The sequence below is a fragment of the Strix aluco genome, chromosome 14, assembly GCF_031877795.1.
Source record: "Strix aluco isolate bStrAlu1 chromosome 14, bStrAlu1.hap1, whole genome shotgun sequence".
Classification (NCBI taxonomy): domain Eukaryota; kingdom Metazoa; phylum Chordata; class Aves; order Strigiformes; family Strigidae; genus Strix; species Strix aluco.
The window spans coordinates 566304-590713 of record NC_133944.1 but is presented as its reverse complement, the minus strand read 5'-3'; the positions used below and the strand labels follow the sequence as shown (position 1 = coordinate 590713).

Below are 24410 nucleotides of genomic sequence, written 5' to 3'. Positions count from 1 at the left end.
GGACCAAGAGCTCCTGACCGCTCGTGAGAACTGTGTGTGGCCCAACTAGGCGCTGCATTGTAAAACCCATTAAAAATCCAGCACCTTCTGAATAATGAAATAGAGGGAGGTAGGGAAAAACCACCAGCAGCTCCCACAGGCTCTTGCAGAGCATCACTCTCCTCTCTGACCACTTGTGTACCCAGGTCAAGGAGCTGCCCTGTCACAAAGACCACAGTCTCTGCGACCTGCATCCATTTTGTTTGATGGTGCTTAAGTGTGTAAATATCTTCTGAGGACTTGAACGAATCTTGTTAGCTTCTGACTAAATTGATGGAAGACATTTTGACCTTATAAGAGCGTTGAGCAGAAGCTGAGCCCCTTTCTTACGCCAGTGAGCGTAACCAGTTTTCTAAGGGTATCTGTTACACTGATGTGAAGTGGTTCATTTCTGAGCTGGGCTGTTGGCAGAACACACAGTCTGGAATGGGTGCAGTTGGGCTGGTCCATCTTCTCGGCCCGAGCAGGTCTGTGTCCCCCAGGACCCAGGGAGACTGGCAGAGGCCACTCGTTCAGGAGGACAGTCCCCTTGGGTGAGGACATCTGCTGTGCTGGAGCAGAGCTGAGGGCCGTGGAGACTGGCTCAGCCATGGAACTCCTCCTCCTGCTTGTTCTGGGCTTCCCCCCTTGCCATTGCCATGGCCCTGAGCAGCTCTTCCCTTTGGCACCCAGAGATACGTCTGGGGAGGAAGATTCCCTCTCCCACTTCAGGTCAAATAGCATGAGGGTCAAGAAGGTGGTTCTTTTTTGCATTAAATGCCAAATATTTTGATAAATCAGCATGGCTAGTGCAGCATGTGGCAGCATCAGAGGTTCCTGATGTCGCTCACTCTAGCTGAGATTCCCTCGTCAGTCTGAGGCGTGAATTGGGTCGTGGTGCCACCACGAGGGAATTGCAGTCCAGTCAATGGGAGCCGGGTCCCTTTCGACACAGTGTCTTTGCGCTCGGCGTTGGAGGAGGCTCCAGTTAATAATACCTTATCAGACGCCTTTCAGGAACCTGCAGTGTCTAATATGTCTGTTGCCATAGTAACGGCTGCTTGCTTGTGCTCAGCATCTCTGCTCTGGCTGTTTCGTGCCCCGTGCCTTTCCTATTGCCAGCAGCCGGGCGGGCTGTCCCCTGGGAGGCCCGGGCCCTCCCCACCGGCCCAGCGCTGGCTCGGGGCTGGCCGGGCTGCAGCCCCTGGCTGAGGGAGAGGAGCCCGCGCCCCGTCCCCGTGTGGCATTGGGGCTGGGGAAGCCCCCGTGGGGCAGGGACTCCCACCATCCCCCTGTCTCCTGCGGCTCCCCTGCCACAGGGCTGGTGAACGAACATGGCCAGTTCATTCTACGTGGCATTTCGGCCGCTCTGAGCGGGTCTGATCACCGTCTTTCCACCTAACAGCCTCTTTGCTAATCTCGGGCCTGCACCGCTTCAGCAGAGAGCCCCTTAATGAGGGTGAAGTGCAGTTCGCCTGCACAGTCGATTGACAAGACTGATGGGCTCAAGCCGGGAGAAGGGACGGCTTCCCGAGAGCCTCCGGGAGCAGGCAGCTCTCCCTCCTCCCACGGCCGGCTTTATCCTTCTTCACATTCCTCTCCCGTCATTTCTGTTGTCAGCTTTCCTTGGTTTAGGGCGTCTTCCCAGTGTTTCAGCTGTCCTTCCATCTTTTTCTTCCTTGCTCGAAGAGTCATTCCTGCCCGTCCCTGCCATCCTCACTTCTCCCTCTTGCTATCTTTACATTTTTCCCCTCTTTCCTATTGTCTTTTCTTATTGCTCTCTCCCTTCTGCTGTCATTCAATTTTTCTCTCTCCCTCCTTCTCGCCCCCTCTCACTCCCCCCTTTCCCTCTCACTCTGTGTCTCATTCTCCATCTCGGATGAAGGTAATGAAAATAATCGGGCTTCATTAATTCTGAGCCCTGTGAGATGATAGCCATTTGGAGCCATGTTTGCCAATTAGATGGTCTAAATTAGAAGTGACCTTGGTATACTGCCATCGCTTTGCCTCTCTGAGTCTAATGAAGCTTTTCACTCCAGCACCCTCTCTCTCTCTTTGTAATGGAAATTACCTCCTTTGTCTGGTTGGGAACCTTGCATTGCATGTGTATTTCCCCCTGGTTGCATGGACATAGGGATAGTAATGTATCTCCTCAGACCCCTTCTAGGGATTTTCTTTTCAAAGCCACATGATTTCAGCATTTTGGGGCATTTACGGAGGAGCTGCATAGACTGTCCACACATTTGGTCACTCGGTTCAGAGGAAAGTCAGAGCAGGCAGATCCAGCGCGCAAGGGGAGCTGGCTGTTCACGCTCTCCAAGATTAATTTTTTTGACGTGCCAAGAATATGCTTGTGTCACGCTGCCGGGGCCAGCGCAGGAGGGGTGTTGCAGCCCTGAGCCGCCAGCCCGTGCTGATAAGCAGCTCTGCAGTTCATCATCTTCAAAATCTGGTAGATCCAGTACAGCAGGAGCCACGTTTGTCACTGCTGTAGGTTGTCACCGGTGAGGATTGGACCCACGGGTTGTTCTCCAGCCCGGTGACAGGTCTGTAGGTGTCAGGGCCTGCGCAATCTGCTGAGGATGCTCTCGGGGCAGGGGGGCAGGAGATGTGCCCTGTCAGCCCTTGGGTTTTTTGTAACAGTCACTCGCTGGACTACATTGTCTATAGAAATGGCCATCAAATTGGGTGCCCATGCATGTCGGTGTGTCTCATCACCATAAAGAAATTTTATCTGCTTAAGGGGATCTGAATTTTGTCCGAAAGGGAGGGTCCTTGGAAGCAGAGAGGCTTGTCCCAACAACTTTCCTCTTCTAAGGCAGCTTCTCTGCATTCTGCTCTAGAGGGAGGTTCTCCAGCCGGCGTTCCCATCTCCAGGACAGACCACAGGGGAGATGTTTCGAAGTGGGGTGCAGGAGGGGCTGCCAGAGCCCAAACTTCCCCCACTTCGCTCTTTACCCAAGCAAGGTCCCTGCCCCACTGAGTGGTACAGGGACGGGGTGGTCGGAGCAAAGGCTGCGTCCTGAGCGCCTGCCCCAGCATTAGGGGTTTTCTTGGAGATGCTGCCTCTAGTCATTGAAGTACGGATAAAACAGATCCCGATCCACGTCTTGGTGTCTAAATGCCAGGCTGTCAGAAAGAGCGGGTGGGAGTGAGCTGCCACTCCCTTCCCCACCTCCCGGTTTCGTTTGGACAGAAAGGTCGCGAGCGATGCAGGTCAAGGGGACCGTTCGTCTTCTGCACAGTGACGCTGGGAGAGCAGCCTCGAGACCTCGGAGGCAGGAGCAGGGGGAACGGGCATGCTCGGGGCTCTGCTCTGACAGAGAGCAGAGTTTCCAAGCTGGAAGGTTTTGCTGTTGGCTTGTGGGCCAGAAGATCATGGCTGCAGCTGCGGAGAGGACGTGGTTTAATGTTAGACAGAGCAAAACACGTATGGACAGAAGAAGGAAAGGGAGGAGACAAATCGCGTTTGTCGGGCTTACATCTGTAGGGTTGATTTTTTAATAACAGTTCACACTGACTGACACGTTGCCATTGTGAAACAGTTGGTCTTGAGGAGACGTTTAAACAGCGAGATGGAGGCGTTGAGCAGAGCTGAGGAGGGATGCCAGGATTACCTGCCAGGTGTTGCCTGCTCAGGTGAGAGGGAGATAGAGAGCATTTAACAGCCGCACGCGCTAACACAGCCTGTGCTCGAGATAAGCATGTCCCTCTATCACCAGGACAGTTAATGCCATTTAAATACATCTGAAGTACAAAATGCTGTGTCGGAGGGCACCGCTCCTTGTTTGTCTGTTGGGTGGCCGTGGCCTACTAAACCTTCTTGCCCCCTTGGTGCTCCCACTGTTTGTTTGCATCAAAAGCAGCTGCAACGTGCGAGGCGTTTTCTGCACACACCAGGAAATGGTAAATCCTCGGATGGGTTTGCACTGTAAAAGGACAAGTCGTTCAAAACGGGCAGTCTGGAATTCAGTGTAAATGCAAAGTGATTGAGACGTGAAGCCTGTTGTCACTGGTCTTTGCTACCTGCTTAGGGGTGGTCTGTGGGAGGAAGGCACAGAGTAGTCCTGCCCTGGAAAAGGGCAGAGGAAAGGGGCAGCACTTCCAGGAGATGCCTGAGTGGTGCTAAACAGGTCAGGGCCTAAAGCGGGTCCAGCTGCTGAAGCAAGACCAGTCCCTTATTTTCAAGGTTTTGCGTCCCAGGGCCAGCCCTGTCTGGACCACCTGCAGTTGCCCTACATCCATATCCTGAATTTCTGGTTTCCTGCACTTTTTTCCAATCTTTTTTCTGTTTGTCTTTTGGGAATTTGTGCCTGTAGCAATTTAATGTGCCACAGCCTTTTTTTTTTCCTTCCCCCCATTTTTTTTTCTTTTTTATTGTGGAGGGAGGGGTACAAGTAGGGTGAGAACTGAGGCTATGGAGATGCAGGTAGATAAAGGTAATTACTTAAACACATATAGGGCAGGACTTATTGGTTTGGAGACCCAGATTAAGATGCAGAGGAGCATGTGAGGTTGATGATTATATTTCGGGGAGAGTTAATTGACGGAAGGTGAAGGCAGACAAAGAACCGCTGCTTACTGCCTTCTTGAATCCCAATCAGGAATTATGATTAAAGACGCGGCGAGACAACAGAGGCCTGATGAATTGGTGTCTTTTTTTTTTCTTTTTTGCCGTCATTCACACTTGATTGACTTCAACCTTTCAAGTGCAAAAGTCTCTCTTTTCCATTATTATTCATAGCCATCTGAGTTTTTCTAATTAAAGTGTATGAAAACAATTACTGATCCGTCGTACTGAGTGTGGTAGTGGGGATGGCTGCCTTACTGTAATGCGTATAAAAAGCCCACAGTTTTCTATAATGATGTGCAGCTGAGGTGTTAGATAATTTTATTCTTTTTCTACTCTGTTGGGGTTTTTTTTAATTTCTCATGATTTATTTTTCATAATTCCTAAAGATCCTAGGAAAGCGCTCTCCCTGCTGATAAAGCTGAGAGGGACGGCTCCTTCTTGCCTTTCCTCCTTGGTGTCCCTGCTTGTCCCCCTCCTCCAAGCCTGGCTACCGGGAATTAAGCAGTGACCTTTCACGTCTCCCAACCCACCACCCACAGCCGTCAGATACTCCTGCTTAGAGTAAAAGGTGGATTGAATTTGGTGTGCTCAGCTTCCCTCCTGGTGATTTATCAGTGCCAGCTGCCTTTCCCGCAGCTGTCTGTGGGACCCGGTGCTCCCCTCCATGCCCTGGCCATCCTGGGGAGGGGAGGGAGCTCAGCATCCTTCTCTGGTGAGGGGAGGGAGCTCAGCATCCCTCCCTGATGCAGCTCGGATGCCTGCAGCCGCTCATATGCAAACATTTGTTTCTGAGGTTTTTCATGGACTGTTTTTGTTGCCATTCACTTAGTGAAGCCAAGGTCTAGTCTGGGTTTGCTGGGATTTGATGTGTGTAGATAAGGAAGATTTCATGTCCTGCACGTAGGTTTCCCCTCAGCTTCACCACAGATTTGCTATGGTGTGGTTCCGTCGAGCCTTGCGGTCCTTGCCTTTGCGGAAAACATGGCACACTGCCCGCAGATAACAGCCTCACTCACTCACTCTCTTCTGAAATCCCAGGTTCAAATGCCCTCCTGGTATCTGACAGAAGGATGGAGATGCTTGTTTAGCTAGGAAGCATACCTGTCCAGGAGGGTTTATTTCTGCCTCGCTTTCCCAGGGGCCAGAGGCTGGGAGCAGCAGCACCACAAGCACTGCAAGTCACTGCTGGCTTCTGCTCCTTCAGGCACCACAGCCCTGGTGAAAGGGAAATGCTCCCTGAGCCTCAGTGGGGCGAAGCTTGCAGCCGCTCGCAGCCGCGGAGGTGTCTTCGCTTCCCACGGGCACCTAAAGAGTGCTGGGGGCCACACGCTGGCACATGGCAGGGTGGTGACGCCGTGGTGACGCCATACAGGTCTGTCTGTCCAGCTGCTGCCCTGGGGCAGGGCTGGGGGCAGCCTTTCAGGTGGTGCCAGAGACTGGCTTTCAAAGAGCATCTCTAGTTGAAGCACGCAAACTCTCTAGCTCTTCAGAAATGTTGGTGTTCAGGCGCTGCACTGGTTATGATGGTCCAGGTTCTAGACAAACACTTGAAGAGAGGCGAAGGGATGACATCAGTCAGAGCAAGGAAAGGGTTACCAAAAGCTTTTCATTTCGCAGACAATTTGCTGTCTTTTTAGTCCTTCCTTATTCATCCTTTCCTTTGTCACCTCTCTCCTTATTTGTACTTCTCTTTCTCATGCCCCTCCTTTTCCTGCATCAATACACTTTGAAAACAGTGCTGCAATGCTCCCTAGTTCAAGATTACAGTGTACTTTATGAGGTATGATTTAATTAGGGGCCTTATTATATTTTCAGCAGCTTAAGGTGGGCCTTTCAACTTATCTACCTAATTGGTTGCACAAGAAGTTTCACAGCCCATGACAAAACATTGTCAGTGATCAAAGTCTGAATTCTACATAAAGGAAAAATATTAATAATAAGATTATTCTTCAAGTGTGCGCTGCTAATTATGTCCAGAATGTAACTGTAGAAACACTTCTGACTGATGTGAGCTTTGTCTAATAAATATGAGTCTTCAGTGAGCTATGAAAAGTGATGCGTCTGACTGTACAATACTGGTGTCTAATTTTGCCACTGAAGACGTTTAAAATATTTTCCTGTGTTTTCTTTCTCCCCACATCCTTTCCTCCCTGTCTCCAGGTGACAACACCTGAGGTGATGATGCCCAGCAGCATGTTTCTCCCGGCAGCTGCTCCAGAGAAGGACGGGAACTCCGCTGCAGAGGAGCTGGGGAAGCAGCCTGGTGAGTGCGCAGCGAGGTCCACGGGTGCCACCGTTGGCCCAGCTCCCCTCACCTGCTCAGGGCTGTGTCTGGGGACATCGAGCTGGGCCCAGCGGTCTCCCAGCGCCACGGTGGGAAGGTGCCCAGCAGGGCCACAAACAGGCCGGTGCCCCGGGTGTCCCCGGGCAGGGAGAGCTGAGGAGCACGGCTCACTGCCATGGTGATTCCTGTGGAAATGGTGTTGAATCCCATCAAAGGAGACGGCCAGACGTAGCGGTGAAACACAGAGGTGAAACGCAGAGGTGCTGAAGGGGTTGGTAGAGAAAGGCCAGAGGTTGCGGCTGCTGGCCACAGACTGTGCCACCCCCTCTGCTGCACTTGCTCTGCTGCCATCGTAGCTCAAGTACAGACACAATCTGGGGAGCTTTGAGCTGCTGCCATCCTTATCCAGCCCAAATCTCCTCAGCCTTTCTCATTGCCATGCTGTGTTAGGAAGGCATGGCTGTAAATCCAGGGCTATTTAGTCCTGGCTTTGTCGTGTGATGTGAGGGCACCCCAAGAACCTTGTTCTGCGTGGGCAGAAGTGTGTGATCTCAAACCTGGCAGGGAAGCAATGCCAGTCTTCCTTCTGTGCCCTCCTGGAAGGTCTGTAAGGAGGCTGGGAATGAAGACAACCTTCTTTCCTTTCGGACAGTTGGCCCCAAGACAGTGATGCTGCTGGGGCAGCACTGGCACACCCAGGGTAGCTAATGCTGCCCTGGGCAACGGGATCCCTGTTTTGGCCTCTACCCATATCACGCTGTCTTTTCTGGCAGGACTGTGCTCTTAGACCCTGGAAAAGTGGCAGCAGACTGAGTGGTTCTGCCGCCTTCTCCCATCCTCCCTCAAACAGCACCCTTTGAGCTGCTGCCAGCAGGTCCTCAATTTCATTCCTGTTGTTTCTAGCTTTGATAGGACCAAGATTCAAATACTACATTCAGTTTCATGAACCTTCTTATTGGAAAATAGGCAGGACATCAAAGAGGAACAGCAGACAGACAGGTGGCTGAATGGCCTTCACTTAAAAGGAAGAATTAAAGGTGATAAATGCACTAAGGGAACGTGTGTGTCTGTGAATAATTTCCAGATATTCAAAGTGGGCAAGAAAGCAAATTGTGTAGGTTTATGCAGTGGCCCGTGGTGAGGGTAATGGGCTGGTATTAAAATGAATGAATGAAGATAGAGCAGAAATGTTAGATATACCTGTTGTCTTGCAGAGAAAAAAACACTGACGTATTAGGGACAAAAAGAGGGTGTTGATCCACCCTTGTGTAATGGTGTGATTTTCAGGTTTGCTCTAATCTTGTTTTCACAGAAATCTCAGAGGACTCAGGAAAGAGTCTTTTGCCATCGGAAGGTGCAGAGCACAGCGGAGATCCCAAGCCCATTGCAGCCGATCAGAGCTCGGCCAGGGAGGACTCTGGCTTCCTCTGCTGGAAGAAGGGCTGCAACCAGGTGTTCAAGAGCTCGGCGGCCCTGCAGACACACTTCAATGAAGTTCACGCAAAGCGGCCTCAACTGCCAGTGTCTGATCGCCATGTCTACAAGTACCGTTGCAACCAGTGCAGCCTGGCCTTCAAAACCATCGAGAAGCTGCAGCTCCATTCCCAGTACCACGTCATCCGGGCGGCCACGATGTGCTGCCTCTGCCAGCGCAGCTTCCGAACCTTCCAGGCCCTGAAGAAGCACCTGGAAACCAGCCATCTGGAGCTGAGTGAGGCCGACATTCAGCAGCTGTATGGGGGTCTCTTGGTCAACGGGGACCTCCTCGCTATGGGCGATCCTTCGCTTGCAGAAGACCACACTATAATAGTCGAGGAAGATAAGGAGGAGGAGAGTGACTTGGAAGATAAGCAGAGCCCGACAGGTAGCGATTCAGGGTCGGTGCAAGAGGACTCTGGCTCAGAACCGAAAAGGGCCTTACCCTTCAGGAAGGGGCCTAACTTCACTATGGAGAAATTCCTAGATCCGTCTCGCCCTTACAAGTGCACAGTCTGCAAGGAGTCTTTCACACAGAAGAACATTCTCCTGGTCCATTACAATTCAGTTTCTCATCTGCATAAGCTGAAAAGAGCCCTCCAAGAGTCTGCTACGGGGCAGCCCGAACCCACCAGCAGCCCAGACAACAAACCTTTTAAGTGTAACACCTGCAACGTGGCCTACAGTCAGAGCTCAACCTTAGAGATCCACATGAGGTCTGTCCTGCACCAAACCAAGGCTCGCGCTGCCAAGCTGGAGGCGGCTGGGGGCAGTGGCAGCAGCAACGGAGCCGGCAACAGCAGCAGCAGCAGCCTCTCTCTGGGCTCGTCCACGCCAAGTCCAGTGAGCGCCAGCAACAGTAACACTTTCACAACCACCAACACCAGTAATTCGGGCACAACTCCCATCCCCAGCCTGCTCAACCAGGTGTCCAGCGACAGCGTGGGCATTCCTCCTTTGGGTAACCCTGTAAGCACTAATATCTCCTCCCCTTCAGAGCCCAAAGAGGTGAACCGGAAGAAGCTGGCAGACATGATTGCATCCAGGCAGCAGCAGCAACAGCAGCAACAGCAACAGCAGCAGCAGCAGCAGCAGCAGCAGCAGCAGCAGCAGCAGCAGCAGCAGCAGCAGCAGCAGCAGCAAGCTCAAACCTTGGCCCAGGCCCAGGCCCAAGTCCAGGCCCATCTGCAGCAGGAACTGCAGCAGCAAGCTGCCCTCCTGCAGTCTCAGCTGTTCAACCCAGCACTTTTGCCACACTTCCCGATGACCACTGAGACCCTTCTGCAGCTTCAGCAACAGCAGCATCTTCTGTTCCCTTTCTACATCCCCAGTGCCGAGTTCCAGCTCAATCCAGAAGTCAGTTTGCCTGTCACCAGTGGTGCGCTGACACTGACTGGTACTGGGCCAAGTTTGCTGGAGGACCTGAAGGCTCAAGTTCAGCTCCCTCAGCAGAGCCACCCGCAGCTCTTGCAGCAGCAGCAAGGCCAGCTGTCCTTGTCACAACCTCACTCCGTCCTTATACAGCAGAGCCAGCACCCCGAGAAGAAGAATAAATCCATAGTGAAGGAGAAGGAAAAAGAAACCCCACGGGAAAGTGCAGAGAGAGGAGACAATAACGTAGCATCTAAGGAGTCTCTGCCTGATAACGTAAAGCCCAAAGAGAAGAAGGACTTTGTGCCAGGCGGTGGTTCGGAGCCCTCCTTACTGCCTCCACGCATTGCCTCTGATGCAAGGGGGAATGCCACCAAAGCCTTGCTGGAGAACTTTGGCTTTGAGCTTGTCATTCAGTATAACGAGAACAAGCAGAAGGTGCAGAAGAAGAATGGGAAGACGGAGCAAGGTGAGAACTTGGAAAAGCTCGAGTGCGACACATGCGGCAAGTTCTTTTCAAACATCCTCATCCTGAAGAGCCACCAAGAGCACGTTCACCAACATTACTTCCCCTTTAAGCAGTTAGAGAGATTTGCCAAACAATACAGAGAACACTATGACAAACTGTACCCGCTGCGGCCTCAGACCCCAGAGCCACCGCCCCCTCCTCCGCCGCCCCCACCTCCGCTCCCCCCAGCGCCGCCTCAGCCGGCTTCCACTCCCACCATCCCTACGTCTGCCCCGCCGATCACCTCTCCCACGATCGCACCAGCCCAGCCGTCTGTGCCACTCACCCAGCTCTCCATGCCAATGGAGCTCCCCATCTTTTCACCACTTATGATGCAAACCATGCCACTACAAACGCTGCCTGCCCAGCTGCCCCCCCAGCTGGGCCCCGTAGACCCTCTGCCTGCCGACCTGGCCCAGTTGTACCAGCACCAGCTCAACCCCAGCCTTCTCCAGCAGCAGCAGAACAAGAGGCCACGGACGCGGATCACCGACGACCAGCTCAGAGTCCTTCGGCAGTATTTCGATATTAACAATTCCCCGAGTGAGGAACAGATCAAAGAGATGGCAGACAAGTCTGGATTGCCCCAGAAAGTGATCAAGCACTGGTTCAGAAACACTCTTTTCAAAGAACGCCAGCGCAACAAGGATTCCCCGTACAACTTCAGTAATCCTCCCATCACCAGCCTGGAAGAACTGAAGATAGACTCACGGCCTCCTTCTCCAGAACCTCAAAAGCAGGAGTACTGGGGAAGCAAGCGGTCCTCCCGGACACGCTTTACTGACTACCAACTCCGAGTCCTGCAGGACTTCTTTGATGCCAATGCTTATCCAAAGGATGATGAATTTGAGCAACTTTCTAACTTGCTGAACCTCCCAACACGTGTTATAGTGGTGTGGTTCCAGAACGCCCGTCAAAAAGCTAGGAAAAACTATGAGAATCAGGGAGAAGGCAAAGACGGGGAACGACGGGAGCTTACGAATGACAGGTATATTAGAACAAGCAACTTGAACTACCAATGCAAAAAGTGCAGTCTAGTCTTTCAGCGCATTTTTGATCTCATTAAACACCAGAAAAAGCTTTGTTACAAAGATGAGGATGAGGATGGACAGGATGATAGCCAGAATGAAGACTCTATGGATGCAATGGAGCTCTTGACTCCAACCAGTTCCTCCTGCAGCACACCGATGCCCTCACAAGCTTACAGCACACCTACATCTTCAGCCAATGCAACCTCCTCGGCTTTTCTGCAGCTCACAGCAGAGGCAGATGATTCCTCCACCTATAGTTCGAAAGTAGAAGCTACAGAAGAGAAACCAAAGCAGTCTGAACCTCCAAGTACACAGCAAAACCAAACTCAAGAGAAGCAAGTGCAACCAAAGCAAGAGTCTCAGCAGCAACAGGACCAAGGAGAACAAAAGACAAGTTCAGCACACCAAAAGATTTCACAGTTATCCTCCCCCTCTTCACTGCAACAGCCACCTCCCCCTCCTCAGCCCCCGCAGTGCTCCTTGTCACAGTCAAGCCCGAGTCCATCGCAGCTCTCACATCTCTCCCTCAAACCCATTCACACCTCCACCCCTCAACAGCTGGCAAACCTACCTCCTCAGCTAATCCCATACCAGTGTGACCAGTGTAAGCTGGCATTTCCTTCCTTTGAGCATTGGCAGGAGCATCAGCAGCTTCATTTTCTGAGTGCACAGAACCAGTTTATCCACCCCCCATTCCTGGACAGGACGCTGGATATGCCGTTCATGCTTTTTGATCCCAGTAATCCACTACTGGCGAGCCAGCTGCTGTCTGGAACATTACCACAGATTCCAGCGAGCTCAGCCACTTCACCGTCAACTCCAACATCCACAATGAACACACTGAAGAGAAAGCTGGAGGAGAAGGCCAGTGCAAGCCCTGGAGAAAACGACAGCGGGACTGGAGGAGAAGAACCACAAAGGGACAAACGTCTAAGGACAACCATTACCCCAGAGCAGCTGGAAATTCTTTATCAGAAATACTTGCTGGACTCCAACCCAACACGGAAAATGTTGGATCACATTGCACATGAAGTGGGCTTGAAGAAACGCGTGGTGCAAGTTTGGTTTCAGAACACCCGTGCACGGGAGAGGAAGGGGCAGTTCAGAGCTGTAGGGCCTGCCCAAGCCCACAGACGCTGTCCCTTCTGCCGAGCTCTCTTCAAAGCAAAGACAGCTCTTGAAGCTCATATCCGATCCCGTCACTGGCATGAGGCCAAGAGGGCTGGATACAACTTGACGTTGTCTGCTATGCTCTTGGATTGTGATGGGGGACTCCAAATGAAGGGAGACATCTTTGATGGAGCAAGCTTTTCCCACATGCCACCAACTAGCAGTGACGGACAGAGCGTTCCTCTCTCCCCAGTGAACAAGAGCATGGAACTGTCACCTCGAACTCTGCTGAGTCCGTCCTCCATTAAGGTGGAAGGGATAGAAGACTTCGAGAGTCCCTCCATGTCCTCGGTCAATCTGAGCTTTGACCAAACAAAGCTGGACAATGATGACTGCTCTTCTGTCAACACTGCAATCACAGACACTACAACAGGAGATGAAGGGAACGCAGACAACGACAGCGCAACAGGGATCGCAACCGAAACCAAATCAGCATCGGGACCCAGTGAAGGTCTGACAAAAGCTGCCATGATAGCAATGTCTGAATATGAAGATCGGCTGTCTTCCGGCCTGGTCAGCCCAGCTCCCAGCTTTTACAGCAAAGAGTACGATAATGAAGGTACTGTGGACTATAGCGAAACATCCAGCCTTGCAGACCCCTGCTCACCCAGCCCTGGTGCAAGTGGTTCAGCCAGCAAGTCTGGAGAGAGCGGGGATCGGCCCGGACAGAAACGCTTTCGCACTCAGATGACTAATCTCCAGCTAAAAGTTCTTAAGTCATGCTTTAATGACTACAGGACACCTACCATGCTGGAGTGTGAGGTCCTGGGCAATGACATTGGACTGCCAAAGAGAGTTGTTCAGGTCTGGTTCCAGAATGCTAGGGCAAAGGAGAAGAAGTCCAAACTCAGCATGGCCAAGCATTTTGGTATAAACCAAACAAGTTACGAGGGACCCAAAACAGAGTGCACTTTGTGTGGCATCAAGTACAGCGCTCGACTGTCTGTACGTGACCATATCTTCTCTCAACAGCATATCTCCAAAGTTAAAGAAACCATTGGAAGCCAGTTGGATAAGGAAAAGGAATATTTTGACCCAGCTACTGTACGTCAGTTGATGGCTCAGCAGGAGCTGGACCGGATCAAAAAAGCCAATGAGGTTCTTGGTCTGGCAGCTCAACAGCAGGGCATGTTTGATAACACCCCTCTGCAAGCTCTTAACCTTCCTGCTGCATACCCAGCACTACAGGGCATCCCTCCAGTCTTGCTCCCAGGCCTCAACAGCCCATCCTTACCAGGCTTCACTCCATCCAACACAGGTGGGTATGGATGTTAGCACACCGCTCAGAGACTCCGCTTCACTTGACGCATCTTTAGCACGGGCAGGTGTTCCCTTGAGAACGACTGATAGTGGGATACCCAGCCCTTTAGTCGAGCATGTTTACTTGACAGCAAATAAGCAATAGGTACTTTATCTTTGATTCCTGAACTCAGGTTTTCTAGCAAAGTCTGAAACAGAGCAAGATCTAGACATGCTGCATCTCTCTGTTTCGTTAGGGCAGACTAAAAATTCTGAAGCATCTTCAAGGAAGTGGAAAATAGAGGATTTATCAAATGGAACAGGAAAAGGACTAATGCGCTGAACGCATTGTTCGTTATACCTTATGTTATTAAATTCAGTATATGTAGTGCCATCCCAAGTTTTCATTAATTCTGAACAGTTTCTAGGGAAAAGTGTGATGTGCGTGGTAGCACTGGTGACACAAACCTGGAGCATCTTTAGGTAACGTCCTTATGGTGACCCCCAGGACAGATCCCGATGCAGCTGTGGATTGGTTCTTGAGTAATGGCTGGACACGACATGAAAGTACCTTCTCGACAAACAACAGTGTAGTCATGGGACAAATCTGCTTTGTATTTTAATAAGATTTTTCTTAACAATACTAAGTAAAAATGAAATTTGACATAGTCCTTTGGGTGACCTAATCCCAGATATTGGATTTTGTTTTCTGAGAGTGCTCCTTTCCCTTGTAACTGGTGGACGGGTGGAAAGTTGAAGATGTGTAGCAAACACTGGCAGTGGAAGATGCTGCCCAGTAGACTAGCAGTGACCTAGAAGACTTGATCCAAGGGCCTTATTTCAGGCCTGCTACATCCGTGGCATCCCAGAGACGTGCCTGTGTCTGAATTGCTGCTCATGACAGAGTAATTGATGCTCTCTAGGAGACTTGCTCTCACTTGGCAGCCTTCTCTGTTTACTTCTGGTGATCCCTCTTCAAGCTGGCTCTCACCAGGGCTGCTCTATGTTTACAGAGATACCCCCAGAACTGATTCCAGTGTCTTGTCTTGGCAACACGCTGAGTCTGTCTTGGGCTGGGAAGCCCGTGACACCGTAACGCCTGGCGTGGTCACACCATCTGCCGCTGTGCAGCGTTGTTCTCTACACTGCGGCAATACAGGCCTAACGCTGTTAGACAGTGTCCAGCAACGGTAACTTTCTCTTATTGTACTGAACTAATTGGCTAATGATGAGTTATAATCTGTGGTGTGAAGCCTGAACAGGATCTGAGCATCTTCCTAGCTTCTTAATCAGAAACCAGAGTGCTATCAGTCTCCAGAAAGACTTTCTGATGCTTTTATTCAGCAGGCTGACTCTGAAGTTCCTTTTTCAACAGATTGAAAAACTCAGTGCAGATGCTGCCAGGTAACATGGTTGTGTCATGTTAATAAGATTGCCGTCTTCTTTTGTCATTCAGGAGGTAAATCTTTGGATAAGCAAATCAAAGCCTTAGACAAAAGGATAGTAGCTGGTGTGAGCAGCTACGTGGAACTTGAACAGCTGATCTGACATTGGCGGGGGGACTGACTGCAGAGCTGCTCGCTCTAAGTCACGTCGCTAGCGCCTGAAGTTTGTGTGTGGTTACAGTGACACTGAGGGTAACACCCTAAAGAGAGCACTAGAGACCCAGGACTCAAAACAGGCGTCTTTCCCTCCCCTTGGAAGTGGCTGTGTTCCCCTTTTTCTCCATTACTGCTTGTCTCTGAAATACCTTCTCTTTACAAATGAAGAAGAGTTAAATCTCACTGTATTTATTGGGTTCTGGCCTTTCCAAGGATGATCCACTCTTGGAGTCAAGATCCCTTTTTCCACGAGAGCAGCAGAGGGGATTACCTTGTAGCATGGTTGCTGGTGTCTGTGTCAGAAGGTCCTATCAGAGAGCAGAAAAGATCAGAGTAAGTTTTTCTGGAATCTGGAAAAGCTTTCTGCTGAGAGTTAGAGCCTCTGCAAGGCTTTTTTGCATCTTCCCACAACCCCCAAAGCGGAAGTAAAATCATTCTTGACCATAGTTGGAGGGTAGGTCATTGTAATTAAACCATTTTTAAAAACAGCTGCTGTTAGAAATTCTTCTGTTCAGGGCTGCGACCCATTCCTGCTCCTTGAATCTCGTCCTAGCTACATGCCTGAGGGCATCTTTGCATGCCAGGACTTTTCCACGCGATACCTCTGTTCTTATCGAAGATCTCGTGTCAGAGGCCAGAACTAGGCCAAGAGGATCTCTTTGGGAAGTTATATTGGCAGCCTATCGCAGATAGCTCTGTGCTGTTTACTTAGTACCCCAAATTTATAACAAGCTCTAAAATTACTTTTTTGCACTTCAATCTATATTGTTGCTTTTATTTTTCTCCAAAGACCAGTATGTGTCTTGGGGAGATGGGGCTACGTACTATGAATGTTAAAAGCAATCAGTGACTGCCTAGACAGGACTAAGCTATTTAGAAAGTCAAACAGACTATTTGTGGCCTTTAGATAAAGCTCCAAAGGTCAGGCCATCTCGGCTCAAAGCCTGTCGAAGCAGATAAGGCTGTGCATCCAGGAATGTTATGAATTAGCCACTGCTCCTGCGCTTGAACCTCTCAGGGACTGTTCAACGAGGGAACATCAGTTTCAATGGCATCTGTCCATAATGTGCCCTTATCTGAAATCTATAAGGCTGCTGCGTGGAGGCTCACTTCATACACTTCATACCTCCACAAATCACTATTGTCTCGATACTGCGCTGGGAGCAGATGCAGGTTTCAGAAGGGTTTGCATCAGCCGTCACCGAAGGCTGCCGGCTCTCGGCCGCCTCCTCCCAGCGGGCTGCGTCGCCAGGCCGCCCTCCACAGGGCCGTGACAGCGGGTGAATGCTGTGGACAGACGCGCTGTTTATACCAGGGTGTAGGTTTTGGAGAGTGCTCTGCTCCCCTTAGCTGCCAGCTGCTACTCGGAGCATGATGCTGTGTGTTGAGCAGTGGGGATTCCTGCTGGGCTACACCCACTCCACAGGGCACATGAAGTGACGGGCTGCTGCGGTGCCACCGTGCCGGCAGCAGTCTGGTGTCCAGGAGCCTGAGGAGCGTGTGTGTCTCTGCACGGAATTTACGTCCCATGCTCCTCCGTCAGCCTCTGCCCCAGGCCCTGCCGCCGGCTCTGGCCAAGGACCTGGGTATCGGGCTGCCTGCTAGCGGCAGGGATGGGATGGCTGAGGATGCCCACGCTTGTTCCTCAGGATTGATTACGATGATTTAAGACCTCACCAGGATAAATGGGGTGGCTGCAGCTCAGCCCCCAGCCGTTTGAGCCCTTTCACACTGCCCTCACAAGGCAAAGGAGCCCCATGGCAGCTGGATTTCCCCGCCAGGAATCGCTGCCTGCCCTGCGCACAGCGATTTCCCTGCGGGCATGCTTCCCCTGGGAGAGCACTAAGCTGCCACGTGCCCCAAATCACCCCCAAATGGGCCAGTTTCTCCTCTCCCCTCCCACTGGATGTATCACAGAAGAGGTACAACCTAAAATACAAGTTACCGTGCCTCCCTGGCCGATTCCTAGTTCTGCAACTGTTCATGCTCAGCCCAGCTTGGGGCAGTTACCGTCGCAGCTGTAAGGACTCGGGCTTTGTTAACGAAAGGTTAGATGTTTTTGAACGGTTTTGCAGCAGGAGTGGGTCTGGCAGAACGTTAGAGCTTTGTTTCATTTTTGTTTTCCCCAAATGGCATTGAGGGACTTCCCAAGCAAAATGTTCCTTTTAGGAGCATGTTCACCAGCTGCAGTGGACATGACTAATGGATGTGACTCCGGGAGCCACACTCCTCTTGCCCCCAACTACTATCAGCTGTGAGAGTAGAAATCAGCACTGGGGGACTGTGTTGTTACTGGCTATTCCTGCTGTTGGGAAGACGGGCAGACTTTGCATTCCACTATTAATCCATCTCCTTTGTGAGGAAGCATCACGATGCTTTTAATTCCCCCCAAAACATGACGTTCGTGCCCTGGGGGGATGTCTGAATACCGCATAAACTCTGAAATGTTACTCAGAAGCTGTGCACCCAAAGCCTCTTGCATTGGAAGGAAGGAAGGGGTTGCATCAGAGGTTTGTGGATTTGTGAACATCAACCTAATAAGGACAAAATAACTTAGATTTAGCTTGTCCGGGCCTCTTCGGTTTCCATGACCAGGGCTTTCTAATCTGTGGAGGTTTTAACGAGATTGTCAGTACGTAGCGTTACGGCCATTTGGCGTAGCAGCCGCCTTCTGCTGGAGTCCTTTGGCCGAAGGACCAGTTAGTGCAGATGTAGGAAAAGTGCCCGTCCCTGACATCAGCTGGGAGTCCTTGGGGGATTTCAGGGGGGTCAGTAAAACGTCAGCTCCGCTGAGCGTGCCGGGCGGCTGGCGGGGCCTCGGGGAGCGGGGAGAGGAGCGGTTGTCCCAGAGGAAGCGGGAGCAGCGACCAGGCTCGCCAGCCCACGGCACTGCGGCGCGGGAGCTCGGGCCAACGGCCGCCCTCGAGCAGGGGTGGTTGCGGGGTGGCCCGGGGTCACCCTGCCTTGTGCTTTCTGCCTGCCCAGCGCCGAGTGACTCCTCACCTCTCTCTCCTCCCTCTTGCAGCTTTAACTTCTCCCAAACCCAACCTGATGGGCCTGCCCAGCACAAGCGTCCCTTCGCCTGGCCTCCCCACCTCTGGATTACCAAATAAGCAGCCCCCGGCCGCGCTGAGCTCGCCCACCCCAGCACAAGCCACGGCGGCCGTGGCCCCACAGCAGCCACCGGCAACGACCCCGCAGCCGCAGCAGCCGCCCCCACCGCAGCGCAAGGAGAAGGAGAGTGAGAAGGCAAAAGAGAAGGAGAAGGCACCCAAGGGGAAGGGGGAGCCCCTGCCAGGCCCCAAGAAGGAGAAGGGGGAGGCGCCGGCGGGCGCCCTCTCGGCCCCGCTGCCCACCATGGAGTATGCAGTGGAGCCAGCCCAGCTCCAGGCGCTGCAGGCCGCCCTCAATTCGGACCCCACCACCTTGCTGACGAGCCAGTTCCTCCCCTACTTCGTCCCCGGCTTTTCCCCCTACTATGCCCCGCAGATCCCCGGCGCCCTGCAGAGCGGGTACCTGCAGCCCATGTATGGGATGGAGGGGCTCTTCCCCTACAGCCCCGCGCTGTCACAGGCGCTGCTGGGGCTGTCCCCCGGCTCCCTGCTGCAGCAGTACCAGCAATACCAGCAGAGTCTGCAGGAGGCATTGCAGCAGCAGCAGCAGCAGCAGCGGCAGGCGCAGCAGCAGCAGCAGCAGCAGCAGCAGCAGCAGCAGCAGCAGCAGCAGAAAGCGCAGCAGCCCAAAGGAAGCCAAACCCCCGTCCCTGCGGGGGCTGCCACCCCGGACAAAGACCCTGCCAAAGAACCCCCCAAGCAAGAAGAGCAGAAGAACGCACCCCGCGAGGTGTCCCCCCTCCTGCCCAAACCCCAAGAAGAGCCCGAAGCGGAAGGCAAGGGCGCGGACTCCCTCTGCGACCCCTTCATCGTCCCGAAGGTGCAGTACAAGCTGGTCTGCCGCAAGTGCCAGGCGGGCTTCGGCGACCAGGAGGCGGCCAGAGACCACCTGAAGTCCCTCTGCTTCTTCGGCCAGTCCGTGGCGAACCTGCAAGAGATGGTGCTTCACGTGCCCACCGGCAGCGGCCAGGGCAGCGGCTCGTACCAGTGCGTGGCGTGCGAGAGCACGGTGTGTGGGGACGAAGCCCTCAGTCAGCATCTCGAGTCAGCCCCGCACAAACACCGAACAATCACAAGAGCAGCAAGAAACGCCAAAGAGCACCCCAGTCTATTACCTCACTCTGCCTGCCCCCCCGACCCCAGCACCGCATCTACCTCGCAGTCGGCCGCTCACTCAAACGACAGCCCCCCGCCCCCCCGGCCCCCCCCGGCTTCCCCCCACGCCTCCAGAAAGCCCTGGCCCCCGGCGGCCCCCCGCGCCCCGCCGGGGAAGCCGCCACCGCCGCCTTTCCCTCCTCTCTCCTCATCTTCAACGGTTACCTCAAGTTCATGCAGCACCTCAGGGGTTCAGCCCTCGATGCCAACAGACGACTATTCGGAGGAGTCTGACACGGATCTTAGCCAAAAGTCAGATGGACCGGCGAGCCCGGCGGAGGGGCCCCGGGACCCCGGCTGCCCTAAGGACAGTGGTCTAGCTAGCGTAGGAATGGACACCTTCAGATTGTAAGCTTTGAAGATGAACAATGAAAATGAATTTAAATAAAAAAGTTAATAACAAACCAATTTCAAAAATAGACTAACTGCAATTCCAAAGCTTCTAACCAAAAAAAGAAAAAAGAAAAAAGAAAAAGCGTGGGTTGTTTTCCCATATAACGATGCCGGTGGGTTTTACATTTCTTTTTTCCTTTCCTTTTAATAAAATAAAACTTAAAAAAGAAAAAAAATATCTGTTACATTTGTCCTTTCGAAGGTACTGTTGGTCTGGGAGACGAGAGCCCGTGCTGCCTCCTCACTGTCTTCGGAGCTTGAGCCCCTTGTATATTGTCCCTTCCACTGACGCCCCACGGCGATAGCACAGCAGAGGCCGGCATGCACTGTATGGGAAAGCAGCCCACCTTGTCACAGTTTTAAATTTCTTGCTATCTTAGCATTCAGATACCAATGGCTTGCTAAAAGAAAAAAGAAATGTAATGTCTTTTTATTCTCAGGTCAATCGCTCACACTTTGTTCTGTTTTCAGAATCATTGTTTTATATATATATATATATATATATAATTTCTTTCGTTTGTTTTGGGGTTTTTGTTTTGTTTCATTTTTGTTCCAGAAAAGGTTTTTTTTTCTTCTTTTTTTTTTTTTTTTGTTAATTTAAAATGGGCAGAAAGTATTCAAGAGAAAAACAATGTGAACTGCTTTAGCTTTTCGGGGATTTTAAGGGTAGCTTTTCTGCTGAAGCCAATTTCAAGGGGAAAAGTTAAGCACTCCCACTTTTCAGAAAAAAAAAAAAAACCCACACAAAGAGTGTTGAGGACTCGGAGCTTAAAAAAATAAGTTTTAAAACAACTGACTTTCTGTATTTATGATAGATATGACCATTTTTGGTGTTGAGTAGATTGTTGCATTGGAAATGAACTGAAGCAGTATGGTAGATTTAAAAGAAAAAACCCTTTTGTGTACATTTAGCTTTTGTATGGTCCAGCTGACGGCTTCTCATTTGATGTTGTCTTGTTCATTCCTAGCCAGATAGATTGCAATCCATTGACTCGCCTAAGCTTTTCTCCCCTTTGTACCTTTACTCCCCATTCCCCCATCCTGTAATCTTCCACTTATGGTTGCTACCTTCATTTCTTAGAGGGTGGTTGCATAATTATTTTATAAAAACTAAAGAAAGAAGTTCAAAGGGTTTTGGGGGGTCAGTAGGATCCCTTGCAGAATATTTTTTGTTGGGGGTTTGAAACTTTTTAAGGCGTATACATACGATTTACCTATGTCTGTTACCCTTGTGCACTTATCTCTTTCTTATTTTCCATTTTTCCTTCTTTTTTTTCTTTTTCTTCCCCTCTTCTTTTCCTCATTTTGTAAATGCTTCAAAGACTCTGTTCCTAAACTATAAGCATTTGTTTCTGTTTGTGTAATTAGGCTGCACTCTGTTCCTTCTTTTAAAAAAAAAAGGTTTTGTTACATTTTTTTTCTCTAAAGAAAATTCATGCTTTAAATAAAATCCAAAGACATACCCTTTCACCACTGGTGCAGAATGAGCAAAAAGGATTCTTTTTACTTGAGAATTTGTTTCTGATTTAAACAAACAAGTCTAAGTTTAAATAAAGAATAAAAAAAGTACCCAGGTTGTTATCTGTGCTTCTTCTGCAAGCAGAGAGACAACTCTTAGCGACAGCCCAGCACACCGACAGGCAGGTTTCTCTTTCCAAGTTCTCCCCCGTGCAGGCAGGCGCCCAGAGCCACGTGCGGGCAGGCGAGGAGCCCGCCAGCCCCCGCGCCCGCCCCGCGCTGCCCCCACGCTCCCGGGCGCAGGCGGGCGCACGCATCTCCTACGGCCCGGACTTTGAAAGGAAAACTTTGTGCTGCTAAAACGTAGATTTTGGAGACAAATAGATGCTTGCTGTTTCACTTCCGTAGCCAAATGTCAACAGAAACAATCTCCTTCCCCCCACCCCGCTTCCTCTGCCCTGAAAGTGCAAGAGCCTTCTCCCCATCATCTTCATCCTCCTCCTGCTTCAAAAGGGAACTTCGAAGACTGTGAACGCAGGTTCCTCCCGCCGCCTCCGGGCTTCTCCTCCCCGTGCTGAAGCCGCTCGTCGACTCTGCGAGAGACTGGAGCATTCGAGAGACGAACGTGGGGTTCATTTTCTAGCGGGACGCTTTTATTTTTATGGATTTTTGTTTTTAGTTCGATGAAAGACTAGATCCTGAACTGTTGTACATATTTCTAACTAGGCTAATGCACAGTGCAAATTCCTTTTTTAATTGTTTTTTAAGTAGACGATACTAAAGAGAGTACCATCTAATATTCCTACCAGTACCCAGTTGTAGCATAAGGTGTCAAAAACGGAAACAAGTACACAACAAGCGTTTGCTGTTTTAACAAACTGTTTTCTTTTAACAAAAGTTCTTGTATTTCTCCCCGTGTTTGAGATGAACATTTTTTAAATTCTAAAGTTGTACAGTTTTTGTTTTCCATTATTTTATCTTGTTTGTAATTCTATGAAATATATATATATATATATTTTTTGCCATTTAACTGTTGTATGTTACTCTGTCTGTATCATATAGAAATTTTTTTGTTTGTTTTGGTTTTGATTCTCTATGTGATACAAGTTAACAATTTAACACTAGCTTTATCTGTCAAATTCCGCAAGGTCTCTTTTGGAAATCCTTTTGTTTTGTCTTGTTTTGTTTCGGTTTTTTAATTATATTGCTTGGTCATAGTGCAATTTCTCTCTCCTTCTTCCCCCTCCTCCTTCCCACCCACTAAAAGGTTTTATAAATTCATTTCCTTGTATTTTTTCTAAATGTTTCTAGAGACTTTCAGTGCGAGGTTGCCTCCTCCTCCTCTTGCAGCCCCACTGCCCTGGGGCCAGTGCTGGGACCTGCACCCACAGCCCCCCAGCCCCGCCGGCCCCCCCGGCCCTGCACCCCCCGGCCGCCCCGGGGACACCGCGGGCGGGACGCTGGCTCTGGGATCCCTCTGTCACCCCCCGCGCCCACGCGCGGCCTTACGAAACGGTGTTGAGGAGGGGCCGGGAAGGGCACGAGGAAAGGATTTTAAACTTGGCATTGAGCGGGTTTCTGTTTTATTTTTAATAAAAAGCTTTTTTAAGTGGTGAAGATGGCCAAAGTTTCATACAATTGAGAATAAAGAGAGGCGTAAGGGGTGTGTCGGGGCCGCCCGCGCCTGGGGGCAGGCGGGGGGGGGTGAGGGAGGCGCTGACACAAGCCAGCACACTCACTGTTCATGGAAATATATTTTGCTTTAAAAAAAAAATTAAACTTTTAAATAGAAGCAGAAATTGGGTTGGTTGGTTGGTTGGTTTGTCAGCGCTGAGATACTGCCCACTGTGAAACACAAAGCTTTGACTATTTTTTTCATTTTTAATTTGGGGGGGCGAGTTTGGGTAGAACAGAAAGCATAAATGAGGTGAAGAGGGATATGAACAGCCTTTGCAATGTACAAAAAATAGAGCAAGTGAAACCAAAAATGATGTTCTTGGTGTTTTTCTATAATGTAGTCTTGTTAGCTTTTTTTTGTTACTGTAACAATGCTGATCTCGAACTGTACCAAAATACATGGAGACTAACAGAAACAGAAACCACATGGAACTTTCAAAACTTTAAAAAATTTGTCACAAAAGACTTTGTTGTCATAGTTGAGTTGACTGTAGATGGTAATTGAATATACTCCTTTGGAAATATTTCATCACGTATGTTTCCTGCTCATTGTGATACATTAAAAAAAAAAAATGAGCAAAAGCTCTCGTCTCCGATGTCCCCGCTTGTGCGGTGCAGGGTCTGTGTCGGGGTGGGTGTGTGCCAAGTGGCTCGCCTTGGCTCGGCTGGGTTCGGCTCAGCTCAGCTTGGCTCGGCTGGGCTCGACTCAGCTGGACTAGGCTCAGCTGGGTGGGACGCGCGCATCCGCCGGAGCTTGTGCCCCCCGCAGCGGGTGGGCACTGCCACGTCCTGGTGCACCGCCAGCGTGTGCACGCGTGTCCACGTCCCTCCCACACACGGGCGTCCGAGCACCTGCCGGCCCAATAGTGCCCGGGCCGATGCTGCGAGTTAAAGTGGAAGTAATGAGCCAAATAGCACGATCCATGTTATGGCTTCGGGTTGCATTGTGTATGAAAAAGACATTATAAGTGCATTTAATTTTACTAAATGCTTGTATAAGAATTCTGGGCACAGGGCTGTTAATTAATGGTTAAAGGGAAAGCACGATGCCTTTATGGGTTGAAAACCCATAAACTAGAAGTGAACTAAAATGGCCATCTTTTTTCTTCTACTGATCGAACCAAAAGGAGATGAAGGTAAGAAAGGTAAGTGGCTGACTCGCTGCTCTCCCCTTTGCTTGTGGTGCCTCTTGAGCAGGGAGGAAAACTTGATGAACTGCTGAGTGTTAAATACACAATTCTCTTACCAAAAATTGCCCCTTGCAGCAGAAAATGCTTGAAATTCATTAATAAGGACCACATCCAAAAGAGAGCCCCGGGGGCTACCATTCATCTCTAATTTAT

The 24410-nt window shown here is 50.7% G+C and overlaps 1 protein-coding gene across 5 annotated transcripts in view; it reads left to right on the top strand.

Moving 5' to 3' along the window:
• The window catches only part of ZFHX3 (zinc finger homeobox 3), a 671960-nt gene extending 648361 nt beyond the window's left edge, over positions 1–23599 (top strand). For all 5 annotated transcript variants that reach the window (XM_074839587.1, XM_074839591.1, XM_074839589.1 and 2 more), the window contains 3 exons: positions 6752–6854; positions 8188–13689; positions 18297–23599. In XM_074839587.1, the coding sequence (XP_074695688.1) occupies positions 6752–6854; positions 8188–13689; positions 18297–19891 (7200 nt within the window). In that variant the 3' untranslated portion in view covers positions 19892–23599. The remainder of the gene's footprint in view (positions 1–6751; positions 6855–8187; positions 13690–18296) is intronic.
• Positions 23600–24410: the final 811 nt, after the last annotated feature.